The 17,164-nt window shown below is 39.3% G+C and overlaps 1 protein-coding gene across 1 annotated transcript in view; it reads right to left on the reverse strand.

Annotated features, from left to right (window-relative positions):
• C15 (homeobox protein C15) overlaps nucleotides 1-8,828 on the reverse strand; it is a 38,584-nt gene extending 29,756 nt beyond the window's left edge. Inside the window, exon 1 of the mRNA XM_076389153.1 lies at nucleotides 8,090-8,828. Within this exon, the coding sequence (XP_076245268.1) occupies nucleotides 8,090-8,828 (739 nt within the window). The remainder of the gene's footprint in view (nucleotides 1-8,089) is intronic.
• Between the last annotated feature and the right edge of the window lie 8,336 nt (nucleotides 8,829-17,164).

The raw sequence follows: 17,164 nt of genomic DNA on the forward strand, positions 1-17,164 counted from the left end.
TGCATGTTCAAATAATTCGATTACTTGGGCAAGCTTTGAAAGTGAGTATTCCAAGAAAACTAGTGACCAGGGATTGTTTAAAAAAAAAAGGTTTTAACTATGTCTGACAATGAGATATAATCTACAAGGAACACGTAAATCATATATCTACTACCGAAAAATATTAAAATACAGAATTGTTAAAGATTTCTAATTTTAGAAGAAAAGTAATGTTTTCATTTTCTTGGAAAAACACATCATTTTTTGGGGTTTTGTGTATATTTTATTAAAAAGAAATAAATTTCTGCTTTTATTTTGAAATGCCAGCGTAACGTTATAAGTTAACTTATCATTTTTATTTCATCTGATATTAATTTTTTTATACTATATATTATCTTTATACTATTACTTACTCTAAAAATAGATACTTAATATACGGTACTTAAATATTTCAAGCAGATCGAAGGTAAGTTACTTTAGAACTTCATTACGATCGAATTGTCGCCTAATTATTTAAATACTACTGTTATCTCCCGTGTCCGATCGTGATCTAAAATTATGATCGCGTGTAACGAAGAGAATCTGAAATGCACGACGTTTGTACATGCAACATCAAGGAAGATACGCTAAATGTAGCAAGCCCAAGGAATTATACAGGATAAACTGGTCGCGCAACATTCGTAAACTTGTATTTCAATGTACTTAAACGATTTTTTTCGCTCCCTTATCGCGATCACGAGTAAATTACGCCACTATCAAATTTGCAGCAATTACACGAATTCTTTTTGCAGCCAACGTATCTTTGCAAAACTGTGTTTCAGTAAGTGCTCATTCGTTGGCCTCCTCTGAACCAGGAATGTTAATTTCAATTTCAAATTAAAAGAAGTTTCTTTGCTTGTCAGCTGATGGAATGAAATTTACCAACTCGTACGGTTGTCGAACTGTCTGACCCTCCAGTAATATTTGTTCTATTAAAAGTAACGAAGTGTTAACAATTCCAGTTCATTTGTACACAATTTGAAAGGACTGGAATCGTGGTTGCGACTTAGAAAAACAACTTACAAAAGGAATGAAATTTTTTTCCAGTAAGGTTTTATGGTGTTACTTAATGCGGTCAAGAAAATTAAATATCTTTTTAACAACTGTAGATATCAAAAATATTGAGCTATTGAAATACGACCAATAGAAGTATGTATCAAAATAACGAGCCAAGATTATCTTAATGCCACCTTGTCCGATTATTCAAGATCTTATCTTTACTGCTGGCGATTTCATTGGAACAAAATGTAAACACGAAATATATAAAAATTCTTGGGTTTACGTAAGTGTCGTTCGAAGAGGCGGATGATTGACAGAAATTGGACGAAGAAAAGCGATGATTGGCGCTAAATTTCCGAATAATCTCCGAACATTAGCCATAACTGTTCAAGACAAATTTTTATGCCCATGCAGGTGGCAACGATTTCATTCTGACATCGAACTCGGTTCGGCGTTTCATTCGTGAGAGGTAAATTGTTGCAGCTTTTATGGCGGTGGGCTGGCCAGGACAGAAAGTGCAGTCACACCTGACGTGTCTCAAAACCTCTACGGAAACTCGTAAATGATGATTATGTTCTCATGCTGTCTGATTTCAGAGACATGTACATATACGTATAATGGAAAGTAATTGATACGATAATATCGGAGGTATACAATTTTTGCTCATTAAAAAGACCGACTCTTCGGTGTTCGTGATATTACTGTTATGTTGATATTCTTTTTTAAGAAATATAGCAAAAAACAAGAAAGGAAAAGTTGGAAAAAATTTGATGAACGTTGGACTGAATACATGATGGAGAAACTGAAAATAAATTCTCAGCAGAGCACTCAAAAATGTTTCTTGTACTCGTCGTGTATTCAAATATTTAAGTTTAGTTTGATATGAATCAGTAAAATATTTGGGGCAAATGAGTTTAGTGAAAATAGAATTTTGAAAGATGTCTACTATTGAAGAAATACAAATTTTGAAAACTCCTTTACATCCTGTTATCGATTTGTATAAATAGTAATGTACTAACTGTGTACATAGTTACGTGTTATATATATAGGTACATGTATCATCGACTATTCGTTATTAAGAAATGTTATCACTTTATGATTCTACAATTACATCTACTCATAACTTTACAGTTCCAATCACTCAGATTACCATATCCGTAAATTACAGAAACATGGAGTTAATAACTTGCAGAAACAAGATACAAGATACTAGAGTTCATAGGAAAATATCGTAGCAGTAATCATATTGGACTGAAGGTAATGAAATCTGAGATTAATTTCAGGTTAATGACTGAACAAGCAATTTCATCCTTCTCCACTTACACTTTATAATTTGATGTATGTGGAAAAATCTAACGAACTTTTGCATTGTTAAAATTGTTTGTAAATAGATAGAATTGTAAAGAATGAAAATACCTAAATGAACAAAATTCATAATACAGTAATTTCCTAATGAAATACATTGATCTATATTAATACAGTGTGTTTCCCTAACAAGAGAAGATTACGATGACTTTGACTACTTAAAATTCTTTTGGATACAAATCAATTCAAAGCATAAACGATTTTTCATCTAAGAAAATTGTCAAGATTTTAACACTGCCTAGAGAAGCCAAATATTTTTGAGATGTAGCTTAGAAATAAGTATCTATTATACTTTTTACATTATGAATTCTTTCATGTTGAATCCTTTTCTTTTGTCTCCATCAGTTTCATCATTTCACATTTAGTTTTTACCTAGTTTCTAAGATATTAGATATCTAAAATATTATAAGATATTTTACAATATAGTTAAAATTTGAACGAAATTTATAAGTTACTCAAATCTATGTCCACCATAAAATTTCCTAGCTGATTATATTTATAAATGTCCTCTCTTCTCAACAGTCCCCTTATCTCAGTTACCCAATCATTACCCAGTAACATTGTGTTGAAATTCTCGTTCATTTAGAAAATTATAGTTGAACACAACGATATAGGAAATGTCAACTAGATGCACCAGTTGCACAACACCGACTCTACACGCTTCAAAAGAGTAGCCTTAACAACATACATATAGCCCGAAGGATCGAGCAGTTTCGGCTTGCAATTAGAGAAACCGTCCTGTCAAATAGGCAAGATTGTTTCCCTGAACGTAAATTGGCACGCACGACCGCTAACCGACAGTTCGCCAGTTCTATGTAATCCTGACGAAATTTTATAGAACGACTTTTACGATAATTGGTTGTGAGCGTTCTAGGCGCCTGAAATTTCCCTCGGCCGTGAGCCTAGTACGAAATTAGGGGTTGAAGCGTGGAGAACAGAGTGTTTGTGGAACCTACTCTCAATCACGATCAGGATGGCTTCTTTGTGACTGTTACGAGAACAAAAACTAACAATAAGTGAGCTTTGAGTCTAGAGTCAATCACAAAAAGAGAGTTGTTAAATGTTAGATATTAATTGAATCGTTGCTACTATAATATTCCATATTCAAACCCCTTTACTGCACTTATCTACTAAAGTTCACTTTTTGAGACAATTTAATTTCCAAATTTAAAATGATGAAGACGAAATTGTTACTTCACCCCAGACTCTGAAGAAATTTAAATTCTGTTCACTTTAGACTGTTAGGACAGTTACAAAGTTATTTGTAATTTATTAAGAGGTGCGTCAAACAAATCTGAACCAAGACATTAAACATCCCCTATTTTAAACAGTTAATTATTAATTACACAATCTTGTGGTCCCGTTAGATCCCAACGCTAGGATGCTCTACTGAGTCCTGAGCAGAATAATTACATAAGCAAAGTTCCATTCCCACGTTCTTTTAACTGAGAAAACCGAAGATCGAGGCTCAATATTCATGATCGCAACGACTACATTGTCCCCATGTTTCATGGCACTCGAAATGTGATTCGAAACGAGCCAATCGAAGAAACGTAATGATTCGCTACGACGTGCACGCATGTGCCAAAGTAATGCCAGGTTCGGTTGCACGAAAAACTGGACATCCCGAGTCGAATGGAGTAGACACTAATTACGTATTTTATGCACCTATGTTTCCACATTTATTTTGCACGTTCCCTCGCGTGCAGTTATTGCCGATACAATAACCCCTTGCAGTTCTGGCGACGTTCTTATTATTCTCTCTTTTCACGCGATTAACCGAACACGCTGTCAAAGCGGCGCGACTTAACGCAGAAAGATCTGTCGAATGATAGGCGCAGGTAAACGATTCTTCGCAATACATGTACCGTTATTTTGTCCCAAAATTGTCGCTTTAAAATTGGTCGAATTTACATACTCGCATGGTAGGCTGAATGATTCGGTAAAAATTGTGTAAACGAATTATAGCTTTCTTCTTTGATGATTCATTCTGTTCTAATTTTTAGAAATTAGCGATTCTTAATGACTTTATATGCGAGAAATTATGAATGTAAATAAATTTGGTTCATAATTAATTATTTCAAATAGGAGTTGTCTCAAATATGATCAACATCCACCCTTAAAATATTTCAACCCCTATTCCAACTTCAAACTCAACCCCTCATCCCAATAATACAAAAAAAATAACAAATTGTTAACATCCACCCCTAAAATATTACAAACCCTATTCCACCTTCAAACTCGACCCAACATCCCAATACAAAAAAAGAAAAGAATAACAAATTATCAGCATCCACCCTCGAAACATTCCAAACCCCATTCCAACTTCAAACCCATCCCAACATCCCAACAATAAAAAGCCAAATAACTGTCATATCGGCAACAGTTCTCGAAAAGAAATCCAACAGTTGCGCAACATAGCTCCTGCGCTGATGCACCGTCGAAGCTCGCGAATTAACTGACACGTCTCATTAGCTGAAACGGTCCCCTAAAAATAATTAATTCGCGAGGAGAGGAGAAAAAAAAATATGCTCGTAAACGGCGACGGTTCGTTGGTCGCGAGACTGGTTCTTGAGCCGTGCGGCATTTTCAGCAAAGCCACCACTGGTCGGGCTATCTGCGCGAAAAAGGGAGAAACACGGCGGGGGTTTATCGAGCGACCGGAGGAACGTGAAGACTTCAACTTGTCTGCACGCCATTAAAATGTCACAGCCGGCGACCGCGCGCACGTATACACGTGTGCACATGTCCTCGACGACGGATTCGGCTCTAGCCGATCGTGACGACAGACACAGTTGAATAATTTCCCCGATCATTCATAATTGACGGCCTCGTCTACGCGCGGCTTAGCCATCGTTGCCGCGAGCAGCTCCCCTGCCATCGAAACACCTATGCTTAATCGCGAGGACACAGCTGGATAGACGGTGTCAACTGGAGGAACACTTGAGTTCTGGTGCCTGGGAGTGGGGTTAGGTTTGTTTCGAGTGAAGGTGGTTTAAATAATGTTTGGAAGACAGATATCTCTTTCAGAAAGAGAAGTTTTCTAATTTTATAGCTAGATTCTATTGAGCGATACAATTTTTGTGTCTACTATTGTATAAGGATTGGGAAATATAAGTAGTATAAAAATTGTATTACTCTGCTTGGAAGAGTAGTAATATTCTTCAGGTTGATTTTTTTTTGAGTCGGTATATTATAGTCGTGAAATTAAAATTAAAGAAGTAGAACTTATAGTATTGTATTTGAAAGAGATATTTGTATTGAGGGATGAATTTGGAAGAATGTGAGTAGTATGGATTGGTAAATTTCCTAATTATGATAGTGTAACTGCGGTTGAGATGTTTAGAGTTAATGGACACTATAATCATGGCTGAATGCATGGAATATCTTTTAGAAAAAGCTAAAGTACTAGACTAGTAATAGTCCACTATAATAGTATTCAATAACTACTGTTTTATAGAATATGAAATATTAAAATAGTAACAGGGAAGAGATTATTTGAGAAATATTTCAAATTACAGTTTAGAATGTGTATCGTGGCAAAAGATAGGTACCAACCCCTTGAAGTCAACAACTGAGGTAGTATGAGCAGTTCTATGACTCATTATGCATATGAACATGAATTTATACTTGATTGCGCAGTTATTACACTAGTTGTACATACATACGTCAATATAAAAATCATTGTCGCAATTAAAAACTTTGTCCTTACTTTTTCTACACTTGAAACTGCAATTTGTTTTTCAGATAGTCATCTCTTGTCTGCATCTAGGCATGACTCACGTAACTAAATAGGGAACGATAATGCGATTGTTAGAATCAGAAAATGCGGTTGATGAAGAGAAATCAAGGCCTACAAGCGAACCTGCGGGACAGAAAATGATAGGTATTCCTCCTGTTTACTTGGTTTACGACAATATCCATAATTTGAGTAGCGTCCAAATTTCTCAATAACTATCATTCTCTACCTTGGAAATAATTAACGGAGATACGTTGCAAATTGAATCCATAAGCGGCAAAAGCAACACTGTGAACTGCATATTAAAAATAACGAGCAAGATAAAAGTTAAACGAGAAATAATGTTTTTAATAACAGAATTCTGTAATAAATTTTCGACTTTACTGAATTTTTTAAATTTTAATGGAAATGATCATTCTTTTCAAACTAAATTAAATTCATTAAGAATTCAACAATTTTCCCATTTAAATATTATGATCGACATTAAAGATTTACTCTTCGTATTTGCCACTTAAACGTATTAAAAATACCGACCCTGGTTTCCATCTTTCGCAGAACTTCAACTTTCCCCCTAGCAGATTAATTGACGCGAACTGATAATACACATAATGCACCGTGATCTCGTGGAAGAAAATGAAATTAGCTCGCTTCAAAGACGACTGACCACTAATTAAGCATTGAAACAAATGCCAAATGGTCGATAACAAATGTTGGTCCCCTCGTGACACATAATTATCGTCATTTCGCATAAAAATATTTAATAGGTATACAGATACTGAAATAAATAACCGTGACGTATAAACTCCTATCTCCTTATTAATATATTAACGATGTCGTTCCTTGATTGAGGAAGCCTTTTAATATATTTAACTTGTTAACAGAGTCGCTCTTCGACTGGAAGCATCTCTAGTGCTCATTTTTTTTAAAAGTATACTTCAACATGGTTAAAGGCGAATTAATTTAGAATGTTCAGGGTACATAAATAGGCAATAACGTTACGTCTTTTAGTTTTATGCTAATTAATGAATTTTTTCTGTCTAATGTGGAAAAAATTTCGTATAATGAGTCAATTCACCATCTGGAGATGGTAAACTTAAGAACGATGATTTAAATGATTTCGCTGATGATAAACAGTAGAGATATGTATGTATTCCTAATTATATGTGCGTAATTGTTTAACTTTAGTAAGAAATTTGCTTGTACCAAGTACAAAATGATAAATTCACACGTTTCTGTTTATCAAACTTATTGGTAGTAATCTCATTAAATAAGTTATTGAATACTTTAAGTATCAACTTCGAATAGCTCAAAACCTTCGATAATGACAATGGTAAAAGATATTTTGATTAGCAACAATAGAACTCTGCAAGGTTAGAATAGTATGTCTTTTATACGTAAAGGTCTTCAATATTAGAATAGTACAAACATGTAATATGTTCACTGAAAACTAATAAGCGATTCCAAACTTTTATCCGACAGTGTATGTAGGTACCTGTATCCCTTAATATTAGACTGTTACGTTCTCTTTTCACTTGCAATGATACCTAAAAATCTTCAATCCATGTCACCTGTGTGACAGTCTAACAAAACATTCAGAAATCTCGACAAAATAATATTCTCAATCCTTAACTTCAAAAGGATTCTATAAACAGTACGACAATTATTGAAAATTCATAATACCGTCTTCTCAAAATATAAACTTCTCGAACTTCTAAAAAACTCCGACAGTATACCAATATTGTCTAAGTCCAACAAACAATTCCAAACGTAGATCAATCTTTCCCCATTTCACTTGCAAAACTGAGTTGCAATAAAACTAAGAACTTAACATTTCCCCAGCATGAACTCTCGACCACCTCACAGACCCATGGCCCGCGGTCCCGAGGGTCAAAAATCACCCTTATATTTACAACCTCTTCCCTCCGATTCCCGACAGAGGACACATTACTGTCACCGTGATTCGCTTACCTGCCAGCCTATCCTTGAGGTGTGGGTGTCCCTGGAGCGGATGTGCGGCGAGGTTCGCAAGCAAGCTCGCCCTATGGAGTCCAGCCGCCGCCGCCTGCTGCTGGCTGTGTTGAAGGGCTTGCAAGCTCCAGGGTGGCAGCAAAGCTTGTGCAGGCAGTGCACCCGCCGTCGTACCATTAGCACCGGGTGGCCTGTGCGCGGGGACCCTTATCACACCTCCGCCAGTGTATATCAGACCCGATCCACTTGGGAAAAGCCTGAACGGCGCAAGGAGGTCCGCCGCGGTCGAGCAACGCACCGACGAGGAATTGGTGTGCGTCTCAGGTGTGCTACCAGTGTCGTCATCATCCTTCTCGGACAGTTTCTCCTCCATCTCGTGGCCCCAGGATCGTCTGCCGTCGTCCAAGGTCATCGACGAGCCCCCATTATTGTTACCCTCGTCCCAAGACCACTTTCGTTCCTTGTCGCTGTCCAGGTCCTCCTCCGAGGGGCTCTTGGGATTCTGTGACCGACTCTCGCCCAGCAAACGACTTATACTAAAAGGGTGACTCCTGGGGGACTCGTTCTGCAGCGTCCTGGAGCTCGTCTGGTTCGGCGGCGGCGAGTTCGAGCACTCAGAGTGCTCCTGAGCCAGGCGACGATTGTCGCTGGCGTAGTTGCGGGGACTGCAGCTCCTGGAGTCCGAGTCGACATTGATCTCCTCCGTCGCGTCCACATCGCTGTCACCGTGAACCGACATGGTCCTTCCAGTTGCCTACGATCTAGATCCTCTGTGATTGCTTTGGCAGTGTCCGACGCGATCCTTCACCGTAGGCTGCTTTGGAAGCTCATCCTGCGCCTCCAACACTTTGCTGTCACTGGAGCTGATTTTATTAATCACTGGAGTTGCTATTAAGGGCACTGGGAGGATTTTAAGAAAGTAGGACTGAGTTCTAGTGTCAAAGGGTAGGTTACGAAAAACAGAGTCACTTCCACGTGTTCAGAGGATTTTGGAGAGATGAACGATACTCGAATTCATCGCTGCAATACGTCTTCATCTGACGTTCGAGCCACTACGTATTCTGGTTCGCCTAACGGCCATATTGTCCGTGAACGTGCCACCGAGTCTTCAGTGGAGAACTTAGCGTACGATTCACCACTGATCTTCTCGGGGAACTCACTCAAAGGACACTGGTAACGACTACTGTCATCCGTGGAACGTCAACCGGTCACGATACCAAACACAATCTCACGGTCCTGTAAATGCACACATCTAGCGTTCTTCTATCACCATCCACTTTGTTAGCCAAAACCAATCCAAAAGTACAATAAATACAGTGTACTCTCTCGTAGAACAGGACAGAATGATCACAAAAGTAGTCTTCGGAAGAGTTTCCTCGACAGCTGTCCCTTCGGTATCCTCGTGGAGTCCCAGTCCACTGGAAGCTGCTCCGACAGGTCGCGTGGCTGGGAGGAAAGCTGAAGGACGAGGGTTGGCACTGCGTGGAAAAGCTTCGAGCTCTCTCACGTGGTTCTTAAAAGGGCTGCGAGTTTTCCGTGAGGAACTGGATCCGTGGTGAGTTGGGACGAGAATCCAGGTCGGTCGCGACGAGAGAGACGGGACGTTGTGAGGGAACCAGAGAGACCAGATGGTTCATCCCTACCATGGTTCTGCGACGACTCGAGCCAGCGACCCGGCGTCCCGACGTTTCGGCATCGCCTACCACGACGCCGCCGACCAATCCCCTTCACCTGTGCCCCGCCTACTCGCTCGCTGATTGGACCGCGTTAAATTGATACCTATTTAACATTTGAGCAGAATGTTGCAGGCGATCGCCTTTTTCTCCTATATTATTTATTGCCCGATCGTCGTGCCTCCTTTTTTCTCTCCTACTCCCGTTCCTCCCCGTTTCTTCCTCCCACCACGAAGGCTTTGTATACTCCGTCTCCTTCGTCCTTCTTTCTCCCCACCCCACTCACCCCCACCTCGTGTCCACCTCCCTCTCGTTCCCTCGGGCACCTGGATGGCCTCGTCTCGCTGCAGAGACGTGCCGCATCGAGTTGAAGAAGCGGAGGGACTTAATTACGAGGAATATCTTTTTGGTCCCCTCCATGCTCCTATCCCCCCCTCACTCCTGCACCCCTTGGACTGTCTGTGTTCCTCTTTCCGTCTTCCCCGCCGTCTTCTTCCGAACTGTCTCTTCTCATCTTCTTACACTGCCAACTCGTCTTCCTCGAGCTGTTGCACGGAAGGATCTTCTGATATTTGAATTTTACGGTGATGCACGAAACATGGATGGGGAGTGGTGTAAAATGGAGCAGAAATTAGTACTGATTCTTATGGAACAAGATTTTGGGAGAGGAAGAGAGTTTGAGGTTGTCGGAGCTTGTTTATGTTATGTAGAGGTAAAAAGACCATTGAAAAAGACTGTTTAAAAGAATTATGGTTGATAATATGGTTTTTTAGTTACAAGGGGTAAATATTGAGGGAAAGGAACTCTCAAGCGTTTTTGTAAATATTAGAATGGCTGTTAAACACTTGCTATAAAAATATGCTTAATCTTCAGGATTGATTAATCAGAGATCATCCTATGCTCTTACCCCTAAATGGTAAAACCTACGAGTGGTACATCTTTGTAAAATTACATTAAAACTCGAATTGTATTATATTGTATGTATTATCTAGAAGGGGTAGTGGGACTTTTTTATCTAAAATCGTTTAAGTTTTTTAAAAATGACACTGAGAAAGCAGAAAGAATAGAACCATTCGTAAGGATCTAATCCAAAACCCAATTTAGGTACACATCGATTTTTAGCAATAAAAGTACTCAATATTTCTTTCTAATCCACCCATCAATGTAACATACTTACTAGATACCAATTTCGAACCAACCCCACTCTGTGAGTTTCTCATTCCAAAGGCTGAAATTGTCATAGGCAATTAGAATAAAGAGAAATAAAAGGTTTTCAGTTTGCTGGCTGGATTAAATGAAAAATGCATGAAAAAGGATCCCATAGAGTACTCTGTACCGCGTTGAATTGCATCGAATTGATCCATCAATCGAATGCATTGCACAAGAACGCACTTCGATCGACAATTCATTTGAAAATAATCCACGTCCTGTCAATGCGTCGTTGTGCAATAAACGTTGCGGTACCGGCAGGTAATGGCAACAAAATAATTTGCTGCGCACGTAGTGGCGAAACATCGACTTAAGGCTACGTTCTCGCCTTTTGCATTACCGCCTCTCCGCTGGGCCACTTTTCTAATGGCCGAGGTCGCGTTATTATTGCGCTGCCCCAACGTACGAATGGCTCCACGTGTTTTCTTATTGCTCAGTATCGTTGCACTATCCTTGAATATTTTATGGAACGTTATTAATAGTTTCAGGATATTTATGCAAATTCGTATTTTCATAAGCACAACCACAGAAACGAAATTTAAATTGAATATTAAATATTATAATATAATTTACTTTCGTCATTCTGTATATTTTTTCATATTATGTGCATTTTATACTTTTAGGGAATATACAAATAAATAACATACTAAATAATTTTAAATTAATTTTGTTCCAGAGTTAATTTCGAGTAGCAAATAAGAAGTAAACGAGAGAAAAATAAACACATTTCGACACCAATTCCAAGAACCGACCAGATACTTTATAACTAGGAAAATGGATATTGCCATGTAAACGTTAAAAATGTCGTCCAGAAGTGGTACTCCGACCGCGGTATAAATGTTTCAAAGTAATACTTTCGTAGAAAAACGGAAATGCTGTTACGGTCCGCGTGATCGACTTGCTGTCCTCCAGGAAACAAGCACCTTAATTGCATAATTTACGCGATCGATGCACGAGGTGCAGAATACTCCGTTTTCGAGAAGATCGACGTTTAAAATTCGACTTCTACTTCGTTTGATTTTTAGTCGTGAAATCTTATAGGTATAATAGAAAGAGAAAATCCATACTTATTTATTTACTACAATTTCACAATTTAAATTTAGTTTGAGAATGAAAGATCAATTTGTATGTCAATAAATCGTATCTTTTCTATCGAAGGAAAATGATGCTCATGGTGCATCCTATGCAGAAATCCACTAAGCGTGTTTGTCAGTGCACAATTTATATCATACATAAAAATATTAATACTTTTTTATACAAAACACGTTTACTCTATTATCACTTCACATGAATCTCAACTACTATAAGAAAAAAAAAACTATAACAACAGCTAACCCTCTAGGGTTCCTTAAAGGACACTCACGAATAGACACAAACAATGTAGAAACGAGCTCGTTGATTTGCATCGATCTGCCCACTCAGAGCGAAGATTAATGCCATCCTGTATGTTACTGGGAATTATGCAAGAAAACTGGCCTTCTTTTTCCTCTCTTTCTCTCCTCTACCCCTGTATCTCTGCTCCGTGAAATCCAACTTCCCTTTCGAAGCCAGCGAGACTCGACGGGCCCGATGTGTTCCGATCGAGGATCAATTTGGACGTCAGGCATCCGCGTGTCACTTAGGCGTTTTCACCGTCGCCCGAATAATTCATTCTACCCTTTTGGAAACGCTTACAAACCCTCGCGCGATAGGATCACGAGGCGAGCGAGCGAGGAAATGGGGGACGGCGAAGGAACAGAGAGAGCAAGAGAAATCAAGGGGTTTTGACCGCTCGGTTCTGTTGGGATGAAAGACGCGACGACGTGGAAAACTGACTATGTATGCCTGGCCCTCCCGAAAGGGGTTATTTTTTATTCAAAACACTCTCAAGTTTCACCCCCTACCATAACGTCGCACAGCGATTCGTAGAATAATCGAGGTGTTCGTTTTATTATGGTGTACCGTAGGAATAAATAGTTTGTTCTTTTAGTATGTTGAGATACATTCATCTTATATTTATCTACACTGGAGTGTGTAAAATTTTGAGACATGATTTCTTTCTGTTTAAAGCCAAACCTGCTTGTGTTACTATAATTCTATAATAAATGAAATAAAAAAATGTAGATCACTAAGTTACCAATTAGAAAGCTTAGCATCAAAGAAATAAACAAAAAAATAATATTACCAGTAACTCTCGTTATATATCTCTAATTTTTAATTTTCAACAAAATGAATTGGAAACTAATTTCAAATCTGCGAGATCAACAAATAATATATATATTTCAAGTTGTACTACAATCGATGTTTCTCTGTTAAACAATTTCTCCAACTTCGGCAAATCAATTTCAACAAAAAATATCTCGTTTCATCAAACGATATCCCTGTTCTTCGCTGGAAAAAAAGTTAATTGAGACAAAATCTCTTGGACTGTTCGCCTATTGGTCCCCAGAGTCTCCAACGCGCGTTACACGTATCTGTAATCGTTCGCAGCGCTGCGTTGCACCCCGTCGTCGTCTGATTCCAGCTCGCATAATGTAGAATATTTATCTCGTAACGGAACACTGGCAATAGTAAATAATTGATTAGATCGGAGGAGGGTGGCGCGTTAGCGTGCGTATCCGCTGCATCAATGGGAACTTGTTCAAGCAGCAGAAGGGTCGAAAGCCACCATCGAACTGGCGAATCAATGAAAATGCAATAGATACTTTATATCAATGACACCTGACAGTTATTTTAATGAAAGATCAAACAGCAAGTTTTATGGCGAAACTTATGAAAATTGCAAATATCGTTACAATTACGTCAGTATAATTAGGTACTTATTACTTTGGGGTGTCCAGGGGTAACCATTGAGCAGATATCTAGATAGACTAGATTTTGTACTGACAATTAATACAAATTGTGATATCTATTGTTCATATTTTCCATATTTTTGAATACTGTATGCATTCTGTAATTGTTTACAGTTTACTAATCAAAGTATGAACACGCAACATTCAATAACACAAAACTAAGAATTGTGGTTCCTCACAATTGCACTTTCCCTTTCCCCACACCTCTTCTTCATCTTCATATCAAACATCATATTAACACGTTCCTAGCATCACAGTGCAACAACCCACATGCCCCAGGACGCCTCTCAAAAAGCCTCTCCACCCAATAGTTCTTCACCATCCTGAGAAAGGTTTGCAAATAATTCACTCGAACAAAGATGTCCACGAGTAATCGGCCGACAAGAGACAATGCTAATCAAAAGCAGTCGTCCCCCCACGCTAGCAGTCGGTGTTTGGCAGCGGCGAGGGCATAATTCGGGAACGAGCCCCCTCTGCAGAAGAGGGGGGACGCTCACACCCGGAACGTGATACGAAACAGAGACATCAATTTCGTTACAGCTCGGCCATGTGAGAACTGTGACTCTGCACGACACCTACCACGTCCTACGCGAAAATGTTATGATTCCCTGGCGTCAGTCCCTGGGGACCAAGCCACAGGCGAGGGGTCCACAGTGGAGGGACTCCCGTGCCCCCTGAGCAGGGTTCATCGGGCGAACAACCACTTGACGAGGGGCGTGCGGCCGCCCCTTGAACGATTGGCTTGTTGTGAAATTGTATATTGCCGAGGGGGGTCAGGACGAATCTATCGGGGGCGCAAGTGTTATACACGCTCGTTACTGGGACACTCTCCATGTAAATCCGGTTGCCACGGGTCTCGGTTACAGGTTGCAATCGGGGACGGGCGCTGGAGAGAGGCTGTGCTGGTGGCAACTGTCGTTACGAGAATTTCACCATGAGAATATCGACGAATGGGTGATTAATCCTGGGTGTGCTGGGTGCAATGGAGGTACGATAGAGGACGAGTTGAGGGTGTGGGTTGCAGGACGCTTGGAGGGAGGGCAAAGCCTGAGAAGATTGTTTGAAGTAGAGGTCAATGACTGGAGTGGATAATAATGGATGTGGTGCAACGTGGGTTTCTTGAATAGATTGACTATGTTGTTGCTTGATATTGCTTGATTATTGTGAAATAATGGGGAACTGGGTCAACTGAATAATATTTTGGGAAATTGCAGATTGGTACATGGCTGTTTAAGCATTTGTGGAGTCAAATGTTCCAGAGATTTTGGATGTAAGCTTCAATGAATATAATTAGGTTACGATATTTGTAGTAACCCAGTTTTTGGTGTTTTATGTGAAACATCTTGTGTAATGACATCGCAGTGATATTGCCATATTATAATACTGACACTGCACCAGTTAAAAGTTAACGTAACTCGTTACAAACCTATTTAATCTATTTACTTACTATACTATTTGCTTACTAATAAAATTTGTTAAAATATACCCTAGATTATATAAATTAGCATATACTGTTAGTTAAAGGTTTGGAGAAATTTTATCTAAATATATATTTAGTATTATTAAACACCTATGTATTCAATAAAATTAACATAATCTGCTCCAAGATTTCCCAGCCTAATAGACAATTTTGATTTACAACTGATCATTTTCTGAAATGTACTTTACGAGTCGTTTACCAGTCAGCAGTAACGCTACGTTGGATAATCGCGATAGGAACCCTTCGAGAAATCGTTCTCTTAGGCAATAAGCAATTTACCAAAGTACGAAGTAATTCAGTCCAGACAATTTTCGCAATCGACCATCTTTTTAATGCCAGTATTCGTGCTTTATAGAAAGTCTGTGCACGAAAAGAGCTCACGAATTTGCAATAACTCTAGTAACAAATTGCTATGCCATCAAATTTTATACCGCTTAAACACACTGTACTTTCAAATAAAAAGTGCGATAACCTAGAAGAAGGTACCTTTTCCGAAAATTGTTATATTTCCTATTACATAGGTAGATAGTATTAGGGACATAAAAATTCATTTTACATAACGCCAAGATAATTCAGAAAATTAACAATTTAGAAAAAACCTCAAAGCAAAATGAATAAAATTGATCTTTCAAAATGTCGTCGAAAAGTAATTTCACAAAATCTTTACATCTTCCTCAATCTCTCCTAAAACCACTGAATTTTCGTAGGGTCAGAGAAATAGTTGAGCATATTCACTTAAATCGAACATTCTGTACAAAAGCCACAGTACAGAGTGGAATAAAATTAACTTGTCAAACTGTCTCAAACTTCTTCTATTTTAATCGACCTAGTAAAGGCAGTCGCTTCGCATAGCATTGTCAGGGAAACAGTAAACGATGGAGAGGCTATTTTGCCACTGGTTTTATATCCTCTAAAAAATTCAGACAGCAACGGGGCTGCGGATGCCGCGAAGGAATGGAAAATCGACGTATCTCTGAATTATCCTGCGCAGGCTATACGACAAATGGAAGGAAGTTTTCCTTCTCCCCGCGGATTTCCGATCCAGATTTCCAGAGCGCCGCTGGAACTTTAAAGTTCGTGGCTAGTCGGGGTGGATCACCCTGAAGGGGCTCCTATAAGATCCTACGAGTTTGCGACGGTCGGCGAATATGTTCATGAAACATTCAAAGAAAAAGTTTTACGTCGACCAGACGTTGAACTCGTGTAAGGAGAGGAGCCATTGCTACCGCGGTTACCAACTGGCATGGGTCACCTGCAGCGATGACTATCGAGCTACTCGCGATTGGTTGATAAGGGGAGCGAACTCTCATTGGCAGGGCTTTGAAGCGGATGGTTAGTGGGAAAATGAAAAGTAGGGTTCTTGGATCTACCTGAAGCTGGAGGGAGGGAATGAGGTGATGAGAGTTTAGAGAAGATAGTAGAGATAACTGTAGTACAGGTGCTTCTCAAGTAGAATCAGTTAACTTAAATGAGGACTCGATATGAAATATTTCATACTCAGTTTATAGATTAAATTAGACTTAGATTTACTATATCTTTGTTCTTCTTCCTAGAGATATAAGATCCCCCTTTGAAAATTGTCACAGGTAAACAAACTTTCGATTGAGCAGAGAATTGGTTTAAGATTGACAAACAATATCGTATCTAATTGTTACCGATTAATCTATTCCTAAATCTTCGAAAAATCATTCATTTCTTTCGGGAAAGAAGCCTGTTGCTCCACGAATAAAACAGTTGGAGAATAGAAGATGGCTCCGCGGGAGGTGAGCGCCTGATTGGCGGAATAAATCGCGAAAGGAGATCGACACGGGGCATGCGAGTAGCGGCGGTCCCGGAGCAGTATCACGTGGACGATAACAACGGCAGTTTGGGGGCGGAAGGG

Source organism: Calliopsis andreniformis, chromosome 12, assembly GCF_051401765.1.
Source record: "Calliopsis andreniformis isolate RMS-2024a chromosome 12, iyCalAndr_principal, whole genome shotgun sequence".
NCBI classification, from domain to species: domain Eukaryota; kingdom Metazoa; phylum Arthropoda; class Insecta; order Hymenoptera; family Andrenidae; genus Calliopsis; species Calliopsis andreniformis.